Genomic DNA, 20,170 nt, shown 5'->3' with positions numbered 1-20,170 from the left:
GCGGTGGCCGGGCAGAGGCGCTCCTCACTTCCCGGACGGGGCGGCGGCCGGACAGAGGTGTTCCTCACTTCCCAGTTGGTTGGCGGCCGGGCAGAGGCGCTGCTCACTTCCCAGTCGGTTGGTGGCCGGGCAGAGGCGCTGCTTACTTCCCAGTTGGTTGGTGGCCGGGCAGAGGTGCTGCTCACTTCCCAGTTGGTTGGTGGCCGGGCAGAGGTGCTGCTCACTTCCCAGTAGGTTGGCAGCCAGGCAGAGGCGCTCCTCACTTCCCGGACGGGGCGGTGGCCAGGCAGAGGGGCTCCTCAATTCCCAGATGGTTGGCAGCTGGGCAGAGGCACTCTTAATTACTACATCATATATAAATGGTCTAAATACTCCAATAAAAAGGCGGAGATTATATGACCTTATTTTTAAAAAATTTAAATACACAAATATGCCTTCATTATACAAAATTATTATGTTTGTAAAATTATAGGCCAGGCCCGGTGGCTCACGCCTGTAATCTCAGCACTTTGGGAGGCCCAGGCAGGTGGATCACTTGAGGTCAGGAGTTTGAGACCAGCCTCGCCAAATATGGCAAAACCCTGCCTCTACTGAAAATATAAAAACTAGCCAGGCACGGTGGCACATGCCTGTAATCTCAGCTACTTGGGAGGCTGAGGCAGGAGAATCACTTGGATCCGGGAGGTGGATGTTGCACTGAGCCAAGATGGCACCACTGCACTCCAACCTGGGCAACAAGAGCAAAACTCCATCTCAAAAAAAAATTATAAACATGATACATATAATAGTTACATGTTATGCAGTTATACAAGATATGCCCCTTATTATTATCATTATCATTTTTTGAGACAGGGTCTCGCTCTGTCATCCAGGCTGGGGTGCAGTGGTGTGATCTCAGCTCATTGCAACCTCTGCCTCCTGGGCTGAAACGATCCTCCCACTTCAGCCTTTTGAGTAGCTGGTACCACAGGCTCAGGCCACCGTGCTCAGCTAATTTTTAATTTTTTGTAGAGTCCAGGCATGGTGGCTCATGCCTATAATCCCAGCACTTTGAGAGGCTGAGGTGAGTGGATCACTTGAGGTCATGAGTTTGAGACCAGCCTGGCCAACATGGCAAAAACCCATCTCTACCAAAAATACAAAAATTAGCCAGGTGTGGTGGTGCGCACCTGTAATTCCAGCTACTTGAGAGGCTGAGGCACGAGAAATTGCTTGAACCCAGGAGGTGGAGGTTGCAGTGAACTGAGATTGTGACCCTGCACTCAAGCCTGGGTGATGGAGTGAGGCTCTGTCTCAAAAAATAAAAAAAAAAAATGTTTTTGTAGGACAGAATCTTCTATATTGCCCAGGCATAAATATACTTCAACTATAAAGGCATAGTAAAAAGGACGGAAAAGGATATACCATGTAAACACTAATCATAAGAAAACTTTAGTAGTTATATTAATATCTGGCAAAATATATGCCAGGGCATGGGATATTACCAGAGATAAAGAAGAATAATTTGTTAGGATAAAAGTTTCCATTTATCAAGAATACTATAATTCTGAACGTAGATGCACCTAATATATATAAAGCAAGCCTGCCATCACTGAAAGGAGAAACCATCAAACCCACAATTACAGGCGGAGACTTTAACACTCCTCTGTCAGTAATTGCTGGAACAGGTAAGCAGAAAATAAAGATGCAGTGGACCTGAGCAACATTATCACCCAGGGCAACCACTGGACATTCGGAAGGCAAGGCCTCCATAATGTGGTGGAATACACCTTATTTTCAAGTGTGTATGAAACATTTAGCAAGATAAACCACATTCAAAGTACCATAAAACAAAGTTTAACAAATGTAAAATAATTGAAATCTGGGCCGGGTACGATGGCTCACACCTGTAATTCCAGCACTTTGGGAGGCCAAGGCAGGCGGATCACGAGATCAAGAGTTCGAGACCAGCCTGGTCAACATGGTAAAACCTCATCTCTTCTAAGAATACAAGAATTAGCTGGGCATGGTGGCGTGTGCCTGTAATCCCAGCTATTGGGGATGCTGAGGCAGGAGAATCGCTTGAATCCTGGAGGCAGAGGTTGCATTGAGCCGAGATCACACCACTGCACTCCAGCCTGGGTGACACAGCAAGACTCCGTCTTGAAAAAAAAAAAAAAGGGAATTGAAATCATGTAAATTATGTTCTCTGATCCCACAAAATTGGATTAGAAATAAATAACAGAAAGACATTTGGAATATCCCCAAAGATTTCAAGATTAAACAACACACTTCCAAATAAACAATAAGTCAAAGAAATCATAAGGTAAACTAGAAACAATTTTGAACTGAAAGATAATGAAATCCTAATGTATGAGAATATGGAGGATGTCCCCAAAGCAAGGCTTGGAAGGCAACTGACAGTTCTGAATTCAGGAATTGCCAGTGGGTAGCAGGAGCCTTGGCAGAACTGATGGAGAAGAGCTGGTTCTTCGGAGACTGCAGAGCAGCTCAGGTTGGCTGGGATGCAGCTGCCAGGGGCAGCGAGGAAGCCCAGCCACCCCCAGTGCCAACAGAGGTGAGGACCGGCAGGCCAGCACCCCCATTCTTCACCTTCACTGGGGAACCCCAAGGAGAGGAAGTCCTGACCCTGTCATTCTGCCTCTGAGAATGGCCCCATAGGCAGAATTACACCAACACCAGTGAACTGTCAGCAAAAAAGAATTCTTTAGAGTGAATGTTACTACCCTGAATTATTAAATCAGTTTTCTACCCAGCAAAATTAAACCATTTCCAACTTTTTCTGTTTCCCTTTTTCATTTTACTGCAGTTATTTTCACTGGGGTTTATTATTTCCCATATACACTTTCCAGGAGACATTTGATTTATCCATTAGTTGGGTGGGTTTTGTTGTTGTTTCTGAGATGGAGTCTCACTCTGTCGCCCAGGCTGGAGTGCAGTGGGGCGATCTCAGCTCACCACAGCCTCCACCTCCTGGGGTCAAGAGATTCTCCTGCCTCAGCTTCCCGAGTAGCTGGGACTACAGGCATGTGCCAGCACACCCAGCTAATTTTTGTATTTTTAGTAGAGACGGGGTTTCACCATGTTGGCCAGGATGGTCTCGATCTCCTGACCTCGTGATCCACCTGCCTCAGCCTCCCAAAGTGCTGGGATTATAGGCGTGAGCTACCAGGCCCGGCCGCTGTTGATTTTTGAGACAGAGTCTCATTCTGTTACCCAAGCTGGAGTACAGTGCGCGATCTTAGCTCACTGCAACATCTGCCTCCCGGTTCAAGAAATTCTGCTGCCTCAGCCTCCTGAGTAGCTGGAATTACGGGCACGTACCACCACGCCTGGAATTTTTTTTTTTTTTAAAGTAGAGATGGAGTTTTGCCATGTTGCCCAGGCTGGTCTCAAACTCCTGGCCTCAGTGATCTGCCCACTTTGGCCTCCCAAAGTGCTGGGTTTGCAGGTGTGAGCTGCTGCGCCTAGGCTAGTTGGATTATCTATTTATTTATTTTATTGAGATGGAGTTTTGCTCTTGTCACCCACGCTGGAGTGCAGTGGTGTGATCTCGGCTCACTGCAACCTCCACCTCCCTGGTTCAAGCAATTCCTTGCCTCAGCCTCCCAAGTAGCTGGGATTATAGGCGCCCACCACCACACCTGGCTAATTTTTATTTAATTTAATTAATTTATTTATTTATTTTTGTACTTTTAGTAGAAACAGGGTTTCACCATGTTGCCCAGGCTGGTCTTGAACGCCTGACCTCAGGTGATCTACCTGCCTTGGCCTCTCAAAGTGTTAGGATTACAGGCATGAGCCACCATGTCCAGCCTAGTTGGATTTTTTTTTTCTTTTTTTTTTTTTGAGACGAGTCTCTGCTGTGTCACCCAGGCTGGAGGTAGGGATGATCTCTGCTCACTGTAAAGTCTGGGCCCCAGGTTCAGGCCATTCTTCCTGCTCCTCAGCCTCCCGAGTAGCTGGGACTACAGGTCACTTTCACCACGCCTCAAGGTTTTGTATTTTAGTGAGACGGGGTTTCACCATGTTAGCCAGGGATGGTCTCTGACCTCCTGATTCCTCTGATCCGCCTCACTGCCTCCCAAAGTGCTGGGATTACAGGCTTGAGCCACCGCGCTCGGCCTTTTTTTTTTTTTTGAGATCGGAGTTCAGCTTGTCGCTTCCAGGCTGGAGTGCAGGAGCTGATCTCGCTCACTGAGCCTCGGCCTCCCGGTTCACGACATTCTCCTGCCTCAGCCTGAGAGCACTACAGGCCTACAACCCGCCTCTGGCTAATTTTTGTATTTTTAGTAGAGACTTTGGTTTCACTGGTCTCATCTCTCCTGATCTTGTGATCCGCTCACCGGGCCTCCCAAAGTGCTGGGATTACAGGCGGAGCCACGGCGCCTCGGGCCTTTTTTTTTTGAGACAGAGTTTCGCTCTGTCGCCCAGGCTGGAGGCAGTGGCACGCATCTCGCTCACTGTAAGCCTCGCTTCTCCCGGGTTCACACCATTCTCCTGCCTCAGCCTCCTGAGTAGCTAGGACTACAGGCGCCACCACCACACCTACATTTTATTTTTAGTAGAGACGGGTTTCACTGTGAGTTAAAGTTAGGATGAAACGCCAAATCTCCTGACTCATCATCTGCTTTCATCGTGGCCTTCCTCAGTGCTGGATTAGGTGTGAAGCCACCACACCGCCTAGCTGGGATTTTAAAATCTGCTATTGTGGCCGGCTGCGGCCTTTCACGCCTGTAATCCCAGCACTTTGGAAGGCCGAGGCGGCGGATCACAAGGTCAGGAGATCGAGACCATGGTGAAACCCCGGCTCTTACTAAAAATAGAAAAATTAGCCGGGCTGTGGCGGGCTTCTGTAGTCCCAGCTACTCGGGGAGGCTGAGGCCCCAGAATGGCGTGGAACCCGGGAGGCGGAGCTTGCAGTGCGAGCAGAGATTGCGCCACTGCACTCCAGCCTGGGCGGCTGTGAGCCAGACTCCATCTCAAAAAAAAAAAAAAAAAAATCTGTTATTGTGTAGTTTCTCTTGGGGGCACTATTTCAACCAAGTCCAACTTTCCCTTGTCCAGATATTCTTGCCGATATAAATTTTGTCAAGATTATTTTTTCTCAGCATTTGTTAGTCAAATTTATCTGACAATAAGCCACAATAAGTTTTTTTATAATTTATTTTACTTATTTATTTACTGAGATGGAGTCTTGCTCTGTCACCCAGACCAGAGTGCAGTGGTACAATCTCAGCTCACTGCAACCTCTACCTCATGGGTTCAAATGATTCTCCTGCCTCAGTCTCCTGAGTAGCTGGGACTAAGGGGCATGCCACCACATCCTGCTAATTTTTGTATTTTCGGTAGAGACGGGGTTTCACCATGTTGGCCAGGCTGGTCTCAAACTCCTGACCTCATGTGATCTGCCCGCTTCGGCCTCCCAAAGTGCTGGGATTATAGGCATAAGCCACTGCGCCCGGGCTAAGTCACGATAAGTTTTGTCGCATGCGGTTGTAACTTTTAGCTTTATTTTGGGTGCGTTATTGACCTGGACCTTGCACTGAATTTTTAGCCAATCCATGGGGAAATGATGGGTGAGGTCTGGGGGGAGGTCATCACCCAGAAGACCCAAAGCCACAAGGGTGGGGCCCAGATCACAGCCTCCGGTGAAACAGTGTGGCTGGAGCCTCTTACTTCACACACACTCAGCATTCCGTAACCCAGGAAACCAAACTCCCCCGGCCCCCACCTCCCAAACTGTGACAGTCCCCATGCACGGCCCCCGCCCTCTCCCATAAGGGCACCATCCGTGTGCCATTGTGTGGGCTGAGATCCTACCTTGCCTCTGAGCGTCACAGTCTGAGAAGGTATCACCACCCTGACCCCTCCTATGTCACAGCCATGGCCCACTACCCATCCCATCTCATACATACCCTCTCCCTGTCCTACTGGGGCTACCTGGTGGACTCCAAAATGGCCCTCTCCTCTCTCCTGCTCCAGGTGTGGGCTACAGACTCAGATACTGTACCTGAGGTACAGGTACAGGTACCCCAGCTCTCCCCTCTCTCCTGCTCTGGGTGTGGGCTATAGACTCAGGAACCTCAGCTCTCCCCTCTCTCCTGCTCTGGGTGTGGGCTACAGACTCAGGTACCCCAGGTCTCTCCTCTCTCCTGCTCCAGATATTGGCTATAGACCCGGGTACCCCAAGCCTCCCCTCTCTCCTTCTCCAGTGTAGGCTATAGACCTAGGTACCCCAGGCCCAGCCCCCCTGGTCACTCCAGTCATTTACCTGAGCCCCTCCGGTGGGGACACACGCCAGTTTCAGATGTGGTTTTCTCTGAGATCATGCATCTGGAGGCATGGACTCAGAAATGAGGGTCCCCAAGGAGGCGTGTCTTTAGCTGGGCACCCCTGATGGCTGCCTCTCAGGGATGTCTCTGGAGCTGGGTGCAGGTGTCATCATTGAAGCCTGTGTAGGGGCTCTGGACCCTGGACACCCTCCTTTGACCATCCTCTTCCTCACAGAGGTAGATGACTCTGAAGGGGCCCCATGCAGGCCCACCTGGACCACACCCCAGTCCCCCACTGCCCTGGTTATGGATGATCAGGAATGACCTGGTCAGGGCCTGCTGGCTGGGGCCTCGTGCTCATACCTGCAGAGGTGCGGCAGTGCAGCCATGGCCCTCGTGGTGTGGACAGGGGGAGGGCAGAGCGCTTTCTCTGGGACAACCATGGGCGTGGGAGCTGATGCATGTCCCGGCCTGGGACTGGAGCTTCCATCCGGGGCTGACCAAGAGCCTTATGTGGATCTGGCATGGGTTCTCAGGTACCTGGCCATGGGGGCAGGGTCTTTGTCTCAAACACCCTTGCCTAAGCCAGCCCCAGTGGGTGGGGGTTCGGGGAGGCCTGCCAGGGATATGGGGCAGAGGACAGGTTCAGGTTGGGCCCAGGGCGCCGAAACAAACAGGACTGGAGCCCCAGCGCCTGACCCCAACCAGAGGATACACAGGGTGGGCAGCTCCGCTGGGCCTCCCTTGTGGTCCTGCCCGTCATCCCCTTTGCCCTCTTGGCCGTCAGCACCAGCTCTGAGCTGCTGCACAAGGGACAAGGTGAACAGAGTGGAGCTACCCCTTGGGTCCTGGGCTCCCATGTGGGCTCAGCCCACCCTCAACTCCACAGGTGGAGCTGGCCTTACCAGGTGGGTGGGCAGTCTTGGCGCATGGAAGGGTCACAGCACTGGCCATGTCCTGATCCCAGGGCACAGAGGAGCTTGGGGGAGGGCACCCCACCAGAGGGAGTGCAGAGAAGTAGGAGGAACCCCTCACAGGTCCAAATCACAGCCCCAGCATTTCCAGGGGGCTTTGGACAACTCACCTTGCCTCGGTTTCTCCATCTGTGAAATGGGAAAAGAGGCTGCTTGGAGGGCTACGCTCAGTGTGCCAGGTACACAGCCCCACCGCTGTGGCTACACTCAGTGCAGGGCTCACCCCAGTCTCAGGAGATGAATCAGGCAGGACATGCAAAGCAGCAGGGGCAGAAAGACAGGGGCACGGAGAGCGGGGGACACCCGGGGAGCCTGTGGGAGCCCACGAGCCCCAGGAGCAAACCCAAGGCGGCCCTGTGCTGCAGCCTTCAGGGTCCCCAGCAGGGCCCAGCCTAAGGGGCTGGGGGGCAGGAGGGAGGCTGGCCTGGCTGCTGGGGCGGCGGGGGGGTCAGGAAGGGAGGCCGACCTAGCTGTGGTGAGGGTGGGGAGGAGGGAGGCTGGCCAGGCTGTGGGTGGGGAGGAGGGAAGCTGGCCCGGCTTCGGGGCGGTGGGGCAGGTGGTGAAAGGAGGGAGGCTGGCCCAGCTGTGGGCGGGGAGGGCCTCACAGGGAGCAGACGGCGCCCCTCCTCCCAGGGCCTTTCCTGTTTGCCAGGCTGTGTCTGAGGGGGGTGTGATTGTGGATCCTGGGGGGACCATGCCACTTGCAGAGGGGGCCAGGAAGACCCCCGAGGGTGGGAGATGTGTCACAGGAAGTGAGTTCTGTCTCCATGGACGGTGCAGGACCTGGTGAACCCCAGAGACCGCCTGCCTTGCTAACACAGTAAGAGAAAAGCCTGGGGAGTCCTGAGGAGGCATTTGAGCACGTCCCCAAGGCCAGACTCCCCCAACTTCCCCGCGAAGAATCGCCCCATGCAGTGCGGCCCCCCCCAGAAGAAACAAGGTCTCCTCCTGCCCCTCATCCCCACAGGTCAGAGGCGCAGCTGGGCAGCTGGTGGCCAGACCCAGGTCAGGGCAGAGGTTAACGTGCTGGGCTGGGCAGAGGCCTGGGGCGGCAGGGGTGTGGTCACAGGGACAGGGGTGTCTGGACTATACTAGGGCTGGGGTCAGGGCTCCCCCAACTATTCCATGGAGTTGGTGGGTGGGGCAGGGGTTGCAGAAGTGGGAAGAAGGAAGCCTCCAAGATGCCCAGACAGAGGAGAGCAGAAGGCTCCCAGACCTCTCCGTGAGGAGGCATTGGTGAGATTTAAAGCAAAGAAAAATCAAGAAACCCACAGGCAGGGATAACTTAAAACTTAAAAACCTTACCTCACCAGGGATTTAAAGGCAAAGAGCAACCTAGACCCTCCAGTGGCAGACGTGCAGGTGCAGACGCGCAGGTGCAGACGTGCAGGTGCAGTGGGGATGGGGGCAGGGAAAGAGCAGTCCAGAGCCGGGATGTGGCGTGGCCTGGGGTGGTACGGGGTCTGAGACTGTGGGGGACCTCATTGGCCCATGTGAGCAGACCTCTGCCTATTGCTGCCTCAGTTTCTCAATCTGTCAAATGGGGACAGTGACCTCACACAAGGCCTGAGGGTAGTGGGGTGGAGAGCACTGGGGTGGGGCCATGGCAAGAAACCAGAAGAGGCAACACTGGGCATTAAGGGCCCCTGTACATGAGCCTGTCCCCCACGGCAGATGAGTCCCTGCTGCAGGGATGCAGGGATGGAGGCTCATGTTTTTCTCATGATTCTGTGTGGTCTTTTCTCAATTTTCTGTGAAAGGAGAGGCACCATTTTCATATTAAAAGCCCATATATTAAAGCCAACATTCAGATGCAGTTTAGGAGTTTATAACAATGTCCTATTACAGACTGCCTTGTTTGGTAGTTTGTGTCCTCTTATTTTTACTTATAAAATATATATATATATATATATATTTTTTCAAGACAGAGTCTCACTCTGTCACCCAGGCTGAAATACAGTGGCACAATCTCGGCTCACTGCAACCTCTGCCTCCAGGGTTCAAGCAATTCTCCTGCCTCAGCCTCACGAGTAGCTGGGATTACAGGCACACACCACCACGCCTGGTTAATTTTTTTTATTTTTAGTAGAGACGGGGTTTCACCATGTTGGTCAGGCTGGTCTCGAGCTCTTGACCTCGTGAGACATCCACCTCGGCCTCCCAAAGTGCTGGGATTACAGGTGTGAGTCACCACGCCTGGCTATAAAATACATTTTTTTTTTTTTGAGACAGAGTCTCGCTTTGTCACCCAGGCTGGAGTGCAGTGGTGTGATCTCGGCTCACTGCAAGCTCCACCTCCCAGGTTCACGCCATTCTCCTGCCTCAGCCTCCCAAGTAGCTGGGACTACAGGTGCCCGCCACCATCCCCAGCTAATTTTTTGTATTTTTAGTAGAGATGGAGTTTCACCATGTTGGCAAGGATGGTCTGGATTTCCTGACCTTATGATTCGCCCGCCTCGGCCTCCCAAAGTGCTGGGATTACAGGCGTGAGCTACCGCCCCCAGCCTAAAATACATTTTTTTACAAGGGGTAAAATGCCTCAATTGTGTTCCTAATTTTAAAAGGCCCTGCTGCACCTTTCAGGCAGGTTGGCTGATCAGAGCAAGCCCAGCCATGTCCATGAGCCACCAGTCTCCACCACAAACCTCTGTGCAAACATGGTTTTCTAAACTGTGTCCCTCACAAAGCTACAAGTCAAAGATCCTCAAATCTGCCCATATCCCAGCAAGTGTGGACAAACTGGGCAGAAACTCAACTCTATGATAACAAGACACAAAATAGGGGTCAATTTAAGTTGTGTGTCGAAGGCTGCTACACACATTGTTCCTGAGGCATCTAACAGAATGGGAGCTGGGGACAGCTGGTCTAGACTGAGGCAGATCTTACATGACCAACAGGTTGTGATGCCTGCTGTGCAGTAACGACCAATACATCGAGACAGCAGAGTTTGCAGCAGAGAAACAGTGTCCCAATCCCTGGGCACCGAGCAAGGAGACGGGGGGGGGGGGGGGGGACCTTCAAATCCATGTCCCTGAGTTCTGGGCTGGGGTTTTTAAGGGAATTGTGGCGGGTGAGGGACTGTAAAATGGGGTCATCAATTGGCCAGGGAAAGGGGATAAGTCCTCAGGATATGGACCCTGCGTTCTTTGGTGCATCAGCTCCTGGTGGGGGTGCTTCAGACCAGCTGGGTCAGTCCTTTCATGCGTGTGCAGGACCTGTCCAATAGAAAACTTCACATTTACAATGTTTAAGTTGTTACCTATAGAGCAGTTATGGGGACCTCTACTCTCGTGACAGGGTCTGTGTGATTCTGGGGCCACAGGCACCAAACAGCTCTGAGGAAGGGGTTGGGAGGCAGGCCGACCTCACCATGAACGCTGAGCGAAATGCAAGCTGGGTTTGTTTTCCTCTCTCCTCCCTTCTTCCCTGATTAATTTAATAAAGTTTATAGGGATGGTTTCAATAATGATGTTGTGTCCACAAAGTCAACAGAAAAGGAGAAAAAGCCAGTCCCTGTTGGATCCCTATGCCCTCGGCCATCCGGGCACACGGGAAGGGAAGCTGCCCAGCTGCAGAGCCGCCAATGAGCTGAGCGGGCGCCGCATGCACGGGTTTACCAACTTCAGAGAGAAACGCTCTCCAGGCGCCCAGTGGACTCCATGCTTCAGGAACCCCAATTCCCACGGGGCCCTCACCGAAGGAATCACGAAATGCTCAAGGAAAGCAAGGGTCCCTGAAGAGGCGAATGCTCCAGGGAAGCGCAGAGATTTCACTTGGGAAACGGGGCGGGGGGGAACGTGGCGAAGCTCCTCTCCGAGTGGAGGACAGCCCGGGAGAAGGCCCATCGCTGAACCGAAGGCCAAGGGCGCTGCTGGGCTCTGGAAGATTCAGAAGCATGTCCGGAGTCCGCCTGAAGCCGTCTTGTCAGCTCAGGCCCTGTCTCTGGGGCGCATTCACAAGCAGTCGCGGGCGACTTAGGAGGAGGGAGTTGTACGGAATGAAGGAGTGGGCCATCGCCCAAGTAACGGGGTGGGGGTGGGAGAGGACGACTAAGTTCTGTCTCCATAGAGACCGTGCCCGCCGAGCAGCAACATTACTAATGCTGGCCGCACCGAGACGGACAGCCAAGGTCCAGCGGGAGCCACGAGTGAAGGTTGGCAAAGCTGCCCTGACCCCCGAGACCCAAAGCCCCGATCTGCCTCCCCGAAAGCCTCGTGACCCTGAGACGCGTCCCACCTCTAGGCCTGGGGCCTCGAATATTTAGGCCGGGTAAGAGGAAGGGCTAAGCTGGGGAAGGGGCCGGGGTCGCTGCCCTCACCAGTCCTGGTGGTCCAGGCACCAATCCATGGCGCCCAAGAAAAAGCGCGGGCCGAGCGCGGGGAGCCAGCCAGGGGGTGCGGCGGCCGCGGGTGCCGAGCAGCCGCTGTCTGAGCGGGCGCAGTACCTGCAACGCGAACACGCGCTGCTCTCGGAGCAGCTGGACGCCTGTGAGGAGCGCGTGGACCAGGTGCTGCAGGAGAACGCCTTCCTGGACCGCGAGGCGCTGCGCCTGCGCGAGGAGAACCGGCTCTACGCCAGCTACGTGAGCGCCCGCGCGCAGCGCTGCGCCAACGCCATCGTCCGGCTGGACGAGCAGAACCGCGTGGACCTGGCGCAGATCCACTGGCAGCGGGCGGAACTGGCCTCGCTCTATCACGGGCGCGAGGACGGGGTACGCGCGCAGCTGCTGGAGATGGAGGCGCGCGCGGCACAGATGGCGCGGCAGGTGCAGGAGCTGCAGCCCTACAAGGCCAGTGCGCGCGCCCGCGGCCGGGGTGCGGCGGGGCGGGGCTGGCGGCCGGGCCCGGGGCTAGGTGGGGGTGAGCTGACGGCGCCCACGCCGCAGGTGCTGCAACTGGAGCAGCTGGCTCGGATCCGGGCGCTGGAGCGCGATCTTCTGCATATGCGCGTGGAGCACACACAGCTGCTCCACCGCGTGAAGGGGCGCTTCCTGGAGGACAAGGCGGCCTTCGAGCGCGAGGCGCGTCAGCGCGTGCAGTCCCTGGCACGGCGCGCCGAGCGGGAGGCGGCGCGCGCGCTTGTGGCGCACACGCAGGCCATCAAGGCGGACAACGGGCGCCTGCGGCAGGAGCTGCTGCAGCTGCTCCGCCGGACCCAGCTGCTGCACGACACGCGGCGCCAGCTGCTGGAACAGCGCGAGCAGCTGCACCGCGAGCACGAGGACACGCGGGACCTGGCGCGTGTGCATGGTTGGCTGCGCAGGGGCCCCGGAGGCCCGCCGCTCTGGGAGCCGCCGGCCTCCTCCCAGCCCATCTCGCGCCCCGGGTCATTAGCCGCCCCCATAGGCCCGTCGCCGGCGGCCTCCCAGACCCCGTCCGTGGTCTCGTCGCGCGCGGCCTCCCGGGCCCCGTCCGTGGTCCCGTTGCGCGAGGCTTCCCGGGTCCCCTCGATGGTGCTATCAATCATGGACTCCAGGGTCCCATCGCTGGCCACTTCAAAGGTGCGATCCCGGATCCCGTCCCTGACCGCGTCGCGCGCAGGCTCCCGGGCCCTGTCGCTGGCGCAGTCACTCGAGGGCTCTCGGATCTCTTCGGGGTCCTCATTGAGGGTGTCCTCACAGGACACTCTCCGCTCCACGAAGTCTGGCCCCAAGCTTCCCTCTGCTCTGTCCCGGGATCGGGATCCGGCCCTTCTCCCCCCACAGTCGGAGGACAGCGTGAATGCTGAGGCTGCGGCAGAAGCCTCCCCGGGGAGAGCCTGAACCTGCAGGGAGGGAGGCCCGGGAGGCCCTGGTGTGGGCGAGCCTGGCGCGCAGGACGCTTAGGGGGATAATGCAGTGGTTAATAAAGGCGTGGCCCCCAGGCGGCTCTGACACCCACGTGCAAGCGCTAGCATTTCCGGCCGGCACCGGGCCGCTCATTCGTGCTTCCAATTTCCAAGCTGCAAGGGAGGTCAGCGCCTGCTTTCCCTGAATGCCCTCTGGGACCCGCGTCCCTGCCCGCAGCGGAGCCCCACCGCGAGCCGGCAGGCTCAGAAGCAAGCCCGGGCACCGGCGGGCGCGGACAGGCGCAAAGCAGCAGCTGGCAGCGGGGCCGCCACGGGGAGACCCGGGGGAAGAACCTGGGCTTTGTTCTCCGCGCCAAGAGGAGAATAACCTATTGGGTTATGTCCAACCTATTGGGAGATTTTTAGCAATTTAAAAACTTGGATATACTTTCCAACTTAGAGAAAGTTGCAAGAACAGCACAGGGACGGCCATGGACCCTTTACCCGAATGCCTGGCCGCTGACGCTGCGCGTGAATTTGGTCCGTGTGTATCGCTGTGCACGCGCGTTGCTTCGGAACCGTTTGAGATGCGGTTGGAGACGCTGGCCCCGTAGCCGCGAAGTACTTTCGTGCGTATTTCCTGAACAGAGGATGTTCTCCTACGATGCCGCAGTGCAGTGATCAGAACCAGGACGTTTACTGTGGAGGAATATTATCCCCATCATCGCTCACATCACAGTTTTGTCACCCGTCCCAAGTGTTTCTGTAGCTGTCCCCATCTTCCAGGCTCACGTGTGGCATTTAGTTGTCGCGTCTGGATGTGTACAGGCGGTTATTAAAATGCCAATCCGTGGAGGGTCAGACTTCTGGACTGCGTGGGACGCCCGCCCAGCTGGCGCTCATGCTGCATTGTGGCCACGACGCGACCAGCGAGTGCCCGCGGCTAGAGCGCGCCGCGCTTCGCGTCGGGGCGGTGTGGGTTCCAGGGGTGCGTGGGGGCGGCTGCGGCTCTGCGGGTTGGAGGTGGCCTCCGTTGCTCCTTGTCCCGCGGGCCGACTCCTCCCTCTGAGCAGGCCTGTGGTGCTCAGCCTTGGCTTTGCTGAGGGCAGGGACGCGGAGTCCCAGAGAGCATTCGGGGAAAGCAGGCGCTGAGCTCCCTTGCAGCTTGGAAATTGGACGCAAGTGGGTGCCCCCAGTTCCCCCAGGGACCAGGGTGGGCCCACCTGAGCCATCTCTGTCCCCTCACGAGGAGCTGCCAACGCTGGGGCTCTGTGTCCCAGGCGGGTGGGCAGGGAGGTGGGTGCAGCTGCTGTGAGGTGGGCAGCTTCCCTGGCTTGCAGGGCCCTGTGCACCTCCCTGCATGGACCTTGACCTTAGGGTCTGTGTAGCTGGGGCGTCCCTGTGTGTGACGCTTTTTGGTGCAAGGGTGTCTGGCCCTGGGGCAAGAACTGTATTGAGAAGGGGGACAGCTGGGCCCTGGAAAAAGTAAAGGGAGCCCACTCACTCAGCCTGTCTGAAGGTTGGTTCTTTGTGAATAAAGATCCAAACGTTAAAGTAAAACACACCTGTAAGTGGATAAATCTAGGACACTGACACCACCAAAGGCCCAAGGATGAGGAGCAACAGGAGCTCCCATTCATTACTGGTGGGAAGGCAAAATGGCACAGCCACCGGGGAAGACAGTGTGGCAGGTTCTACACGTACTCTCACCATACCATCCACAATAGCACTCCTTGGCATTCGCCCAAAGGAGCCAAACATTTGTGTCCATATGAAAACCCACACATGGAGTTAGCCGGGTGTGGTGGTGCACACCTGTCATCCCAGCTAATAGGGAGGCTGAGGCACATGAATCACTTGAACCCGGGAGGCGGAGGTTGCAGTGAGCTGAGATCGGCCACTACACTCCAGCCTGGGCAACAGAGCAAGACGCTATCTCCAAAAACCAAAAATCCCACACATGGATGTTTATAGACGTTTTATTAATAATGGCCAAAACTCAAGCAGCCAGGATGTCCTTCAGTAGGTGAATGGATAAACTCTGATCCAACCAGACAATGGAATATTATTCAGCACTGAAAAGAAACAAGCTGTCAAGCCGTAAAAAGACACGGAGAAAACTTCAGTGCACGTTGCTAAGCGAGAGAAGCCGGTCTGAAAAGGCAGCAGGCTGTATGATTCCAACTGCAACATTCTGGAAAAGGCAAAACGGGGAGGACAATGAAAGCACGAGTGGTTGTCAGGGGTTGGGGGAGGATGGGGTGAAAAGGTGAAGCAAGGAGCGTTTTTAGGGCAGCGAAACTACCCCATACAATACTACAATTGTGCAAACGTGGTTTTTCTGAACCGTGGGATCTACAACACCAAGAGTGAAGCCCTAATATGAACCGTGGGCTTTAGTTAAAAGTCACATATCAGTATTGCCTGTCAGTCACAGAAGACGAGCCACACTAAGGCAAGATGTTAATAATAGGGGAAAGTGGCTGGGTGCGGTGGCTCACGCCTGTAATCCCAACACTTCAGGAGGCCGAGGCGGGCAGATCACCTGAGGTTAGGAGTTCAAGACTAATCTGGCCAACATGGTGAAACCCCGTCTCTATTAAAAATACAAAAATTAGCCTGGCCTGGTGGCGGGCACCTGTAATCTCAGCTACTCGTGAGGCTGAGGCAGGAGAATTGCTCGAAGGCAGAGGTTGCAGTGAGCCAAGATCACACCACTGCCCTCCAGCCTGGGTGACAGAGTCAGACTCCGTCTCAAAATAATGATAATAATAGGGGAAAGTGCCTATGAAGGGGTATTATGGAATCTCTGTACTCTGATCAATTTTTCAGTAAACCTAAAACTGCCCTAAAGATATAAAGTCTGTTAACTTCTTTAAAAAGTAAAAACATTAAGTATTGGAAGCAAATTTGGAAATAATTTGAGGACGTGGAAAGCATTTTTTAAAAAAGAAAACCCAAAGCCAGGCATGATGGCTTGCGCCTGTAATCCCAGCACTTTGGGAGGCCAAGGAGGGTGGATTACTTGAGGCCAGGAGTTCATGACCAGCCTGGCCAACATGGCAAAACCCCATCTCTATTTAAAAAAAAAAAAACAAAAATGTTAGCTGGACGTGGTGGCACATGCCTGTAATCCCAGCTGTAATTGGGAGGCTGAAACAGGAGAATCGCTTGAACCCAGGAGGTGGAGTTTGCAGTAAGCCAAGATCGCACCACTGTACTCCAGCCTGGGTGACAGAGTGAGACTTTGTTTCAAAATAAAATAAAATAAAATAAATAAAATAAAATAAAATAAATAAAACTCAGAGGCATAAAAGATTTTCTGTGAAGACAGGAAATCAGTGTGAAAAACTTACGGTAAACTACACTGTAAATTGGAAGGCAAATGACAATTTTGGCAAAAGTATTTACAACAAATAAAACAGACGAAGGATAACTCTATAAGGAGGTGTAAGAAAAGACTCAACAGCCAACTGGAAAACACAGGCCAACGACTTGAACGCCAAAGAAGTACAAACGCCGATGCATGTCTGAAGAGAGCCATGCTGCCCAGGAAACGGCGAGGGGCAAGTCGCGGCAGTGCCAGGATGAGGAAGACCCAGAGTAAGGGGCTGTGGGGGGCACCCGTGTCATTGCGGAGCCTGGGACTGTGGAACGCTCCTGGTTTTTTTTGGCTGTCCGCTGCTATTAAATCTAAAACCGCCCTGCTCTGACTCAGCAGATCAGCCTCTAGGAATCCATTCTGTGCCTTCACTGTGGATTGCAGAGTCCCCTGAAATACATATGTTCGAGCCCTAACCCCCGGTACCTCAGAACATGACGGTATTTGGGGAGAAGGTTGTTGCAGATGTCATTAGCTGGGGTCACAAGGGTAGGCCCTAATCCAATGTGACGGGTGTCCTTATGAGAAGCTGGTCACATGAAGACAGAGACACAGGGAGAATGCGTGTGCCAACAGAGGCAGAGATTGGAGTGATCTACATGCCAAGACCTGCCAGGAACTGCCGGCAACACTGAAAACTGGAAGAAGCGAGGGCGTATCCTTCCCCTACAGGTTACAGAGGGAGCACAGCCCTGCTGATGCCTTGGTTTTGGACATCGGGCCCCAGAACTGGGAGAGAATTCGTTTCTGTTGTCTGTAGCCACCTGGTCTGGGGTGCTGTGTTACAGCAGCTCCAGGAGCCTGGCAAGGCCCAGGTGCACACAGACGCAAATGCAGGGATATAGGCACGTGCACACACAGATGTAAGAGCAAAGACGTTCGCTGCAGCAGAATTCACAACACCAAAACGCTGGGCTTGCAGGCTGTGTCCTTCCGCAGGACACATTCACGGGACAGCATGAGGTTGCTAGGAAGAGTGCACACAGACGGAATGACAGAAGCACATGCAGGCTGTGCAGGACGACTCCACACGAGGAGCACACACACGCAGGTTTGTGCCTACACACAAACCTACACAGGTGTTGGACAAGTATTTGTGGTGTCAACCTAAAAAGAAACTCAGAGACAAGCTCTCCAAATAAGCGAGTTTATTTGGGAATGGTGGATAATTGCAATTCGGGGTAGGCAAGCTTTGGCAGGCTATAGGTATATCCAAGGGAGTTGGGGAAAAGGGGAATCTTAAAAACAAAAAGGGCCGGGTGCAGTGGCTCACGCCTGTAATCCCAGCACTTTGGGAGGCCGAGGCAGGTGGATCACCTGAGGTCAGGAGTTCAAGACCAGCCTGGCCAACATGGAGAAACCCCGTCACTACTAAAACTACAAAAATTAGCTGGGTGGGGTGGCTTGCGCCTGTAATTCCAGCTACTTGGGAGGCTGGGGCAAGAGAATTGCTTGAACTCAGGAGGCGGAGGTTGTGGTGAGCCAAGATTGCACCACTGCACTCCAGCCTGGGAGACAGAGCGAGACTCCATCTCAAAAACAACAACAACAAAAATAAGAACAAAAAAGAAGCCCACATAAGCTGTTTTCAGAGCCAAGGGTCTTTTACAGGAGTCTATTACAGGAGCTGGAATTAGTGCGTGGGTTAAGACAGTCATTGCTGGTCAAGCGTCTGTCTGGAGTAGTGCAACCCTGAGGGCGCCCTGTGGGTCCTGGAACTGTCTCCGCGCAGGCGTCTTGGGCTGCGTCCTGTCACAGGCCTCTGTGTCTGAGGACTTCAGGGCCACCCCAACTCCATGGTAGCGGCGGCTTTCACAGTGGACACACTCCACCATCAGGAGAGTTCATTCCACAGGAGCGGGGGCAGTAAGGGGACTTCACCCTTTGTGCCGTATTTCCCGGAGAGCAGAAGTCTTGTGTGAATTTAACTGGGAATAAACTTCACTAAAATGACGTGCACTCAGCTCTCTTTTGTAGACAAAAGTTGCCTGATGTATTGGTCAAGGGAACCCAAACTGTATTCCACCCCTACTGGCGAGAGAACATCTCTTCACGTCAGACAAATCAGACCCCACGGGGATCCACGGTGAGGGGGTTTGGCTGTGTATGGAGGACAGGACAGGGCAGTACACGAGCGAGGAAGAGGATGTGAGCCTGGGTGTTCTGGGCCCCAAGTGGAAGGTCTCATCTGCTGTGCTGTGGGCCAGACACCCAGGGCCGACCCCTGGCCACTCAGCAGGGGATGTGCTGTGGGGAGCTTGTGCAGTGGCGAGTTCCGTGCAGGCATGGCAGGGCTTGTGTGGGGGGGTCTGCAGCTGGATGGTCCTTGAGAGAGGAGCCACGGGGCCAGGCATCAGCACCCCTCCATCTCCTAGTTCCTGGATGCGGCCCCAGGAAGGGGCGTAACCTGGGGACAAACATCCACTTCAGCCAAGGTCAAAGCAGAGGGAGTGGTCCCTGAGGGCTGTGGCCAGCAACGCTCAGCAGCCGCCAGGAGGGGCGGCCGCAGGGGGATTGGAGAAGTGCATTCTCAGCCTCCCCAGTAGCTGGGACAACAGGCATCTACCACCACGCCCAGCTAATTTTTGTATTTTTAGTAGTCGGGGTTTTACCATGTTTGCCAGGCTGGTCTCAAGCGCCTGACCTCAAGTGATCCGCTTGCCTCAGCCTCCCAAAGTGCTGGGATTACAGGCGTGAGACACCACGCCCGGCCCAGGGCTGGATTTTATCTATGGGATTAAAGGGAAAAATGGAATCAGGAAAAGAGAAGGACTAGGTTTGTATTTGCACACTAAACAGATTTGGCCGGGAGGATCTGTCCTGAAGAACAAGGCAGAAGCCGTCAGTTCCGCTGAGGTGCTAGGAAAGACTTGGTGTATTTCCCTTCAGACATCTCTCCTCTCCCAACCGTAAGTCATCTGAGAGGGTCGCTCCGTCTCTCCAGTCGCGTGTCCAGGTGACAGACCTCAGGCCCCTTTAGGAAATCCCTAGATGCTCAGGCGTGTGGCTCCAGGGGCGTGGTCAGCCGGGTTGCTGAGTAAACCCGAAGGAAGGTGATGCGTGATGCGTGATGGAGAGCATGTCCTACTGCTCAGCGGCCGCCGTACAGCACCCAGGCTGCTGGGCCCACCAACATCTGTTCAGCAGTGTCCAGATACTGACATTTTAACTAGCCACTCACTTTCCTTACTCCTTTTCAAATCGATTGTTTCCACCCTTTCCCCTCTCCGCATCGTGGTTTTGTCATCTCCCACATCTGGAGTTGCAAAAAGGCCCTGAGGCAGCCGGGCATGGTGGCTCACGCCTGTAATCCCAGCACTGTGGGAGGCTGAGATGGGTGGATCACAAGGTCAGGAGTTCAAGACCAGCCTGGCCAAGATGTTGAAACCCCGTCTCTACTAAAAATACAAAAATTAGCTAGGCGTGGTGGCGGATGCCTATAATCCCAGCTACTTGGGAAGCTGAGGCAGAGAACTGCTTGAACCCGGGAGGCAGAGGTTGCAGTGAGCCAAGATCATGCCACTGCACTTCAGCCTGGGCGACAGAGTGAGACTCTGTCTCAAAAAAAAAAAAAAGCCCTGAGGCCGTGATGCACATGCTGAGCAGCTGGCCCACAGGACAGGGGCCCGCAGGACAGGGGGCCCGCAGGACAGGGGCCCGCATGACAGGGGACCCGCAGGACAGGGGGCCCGCAGCAACTCATGGACACGGTGGCCGTGGTCCCCGCTGGAGACACTGCAGCTGGAGGTGGGGTAAGTGGACTCAGCACCTTT

The 20,170-nt window shown here is 54.5% G+C and overlaps 1 protein-coding gene and 1 long non-coding RNA gene across 3 annotated transcripts; both read left to right on the top strand.

Annotated features, from left to right (window-relative positions):
* Nucleotides 1–5,391: 5,391 nt before the first annotated feature.
* LOC110744028 lies at nucleotides 5,392–10,818 on the top strand. 2 transcript variants are annotated; one of them, XR_002524063.2, is made up of 5 exons: nucleotides 5,392–5,852; nucleotides 5,986–6,024; nucleotides 8,217–8,254; nucleotides 8,563–8,639; nucleotides 10,735–10,818. It is a non-coding gene; the product is annotated as an uncharacterized LOC110744028 (long non-coding RNA). The 2 variants fall into 2 exon arrangements; XR_004185979.1 differs by lacking the exon at nucleotides 10,735–10,818 and adding an exon at nucleotides 10,547–10,639.
* Nucleotides 10,819–11,594: 776 nt separating this feature from the next.
* On the top strand, nucleotides 11,595–13,127 carry CCDC166 (coiled-coil domain containing 166). The gene is made up of 2 exons (XM_017962425.3): nucleotides 11,595–12,038; nucleotides 12,135–13,127. Exons 1-2 carry the CDS (start codon nucleotides 11,595–11,597, stop codon nucleotides 13,008–13,010), a joined length of 1,320 nt encoding a protein of 439 aa, XP_017817914.1. The 3' UTR covers nucleotides 13,011–13,127.
* Nucleotides 13,128–20,170: the final 7,043 nt, after the last annotated feature.

The sequence above is a fragment of the Papio anubis genome, chromosome 8, assembly GCF_008728515.1.
Source record: "Papio anubis isolate 15944 chromosome 8, Panubis1.0, whole genome shotgun sequence".
Taxonomy (NCBI): domain Eukaryota; kingdom Metazoa; phylum Chordata; class Mammalia; order Primates; family Cercopithecidae; genus Papio; species Papio anubis.
This window is presented reverse-complemented; position numbering and strand designations above follow the sequence as displayed.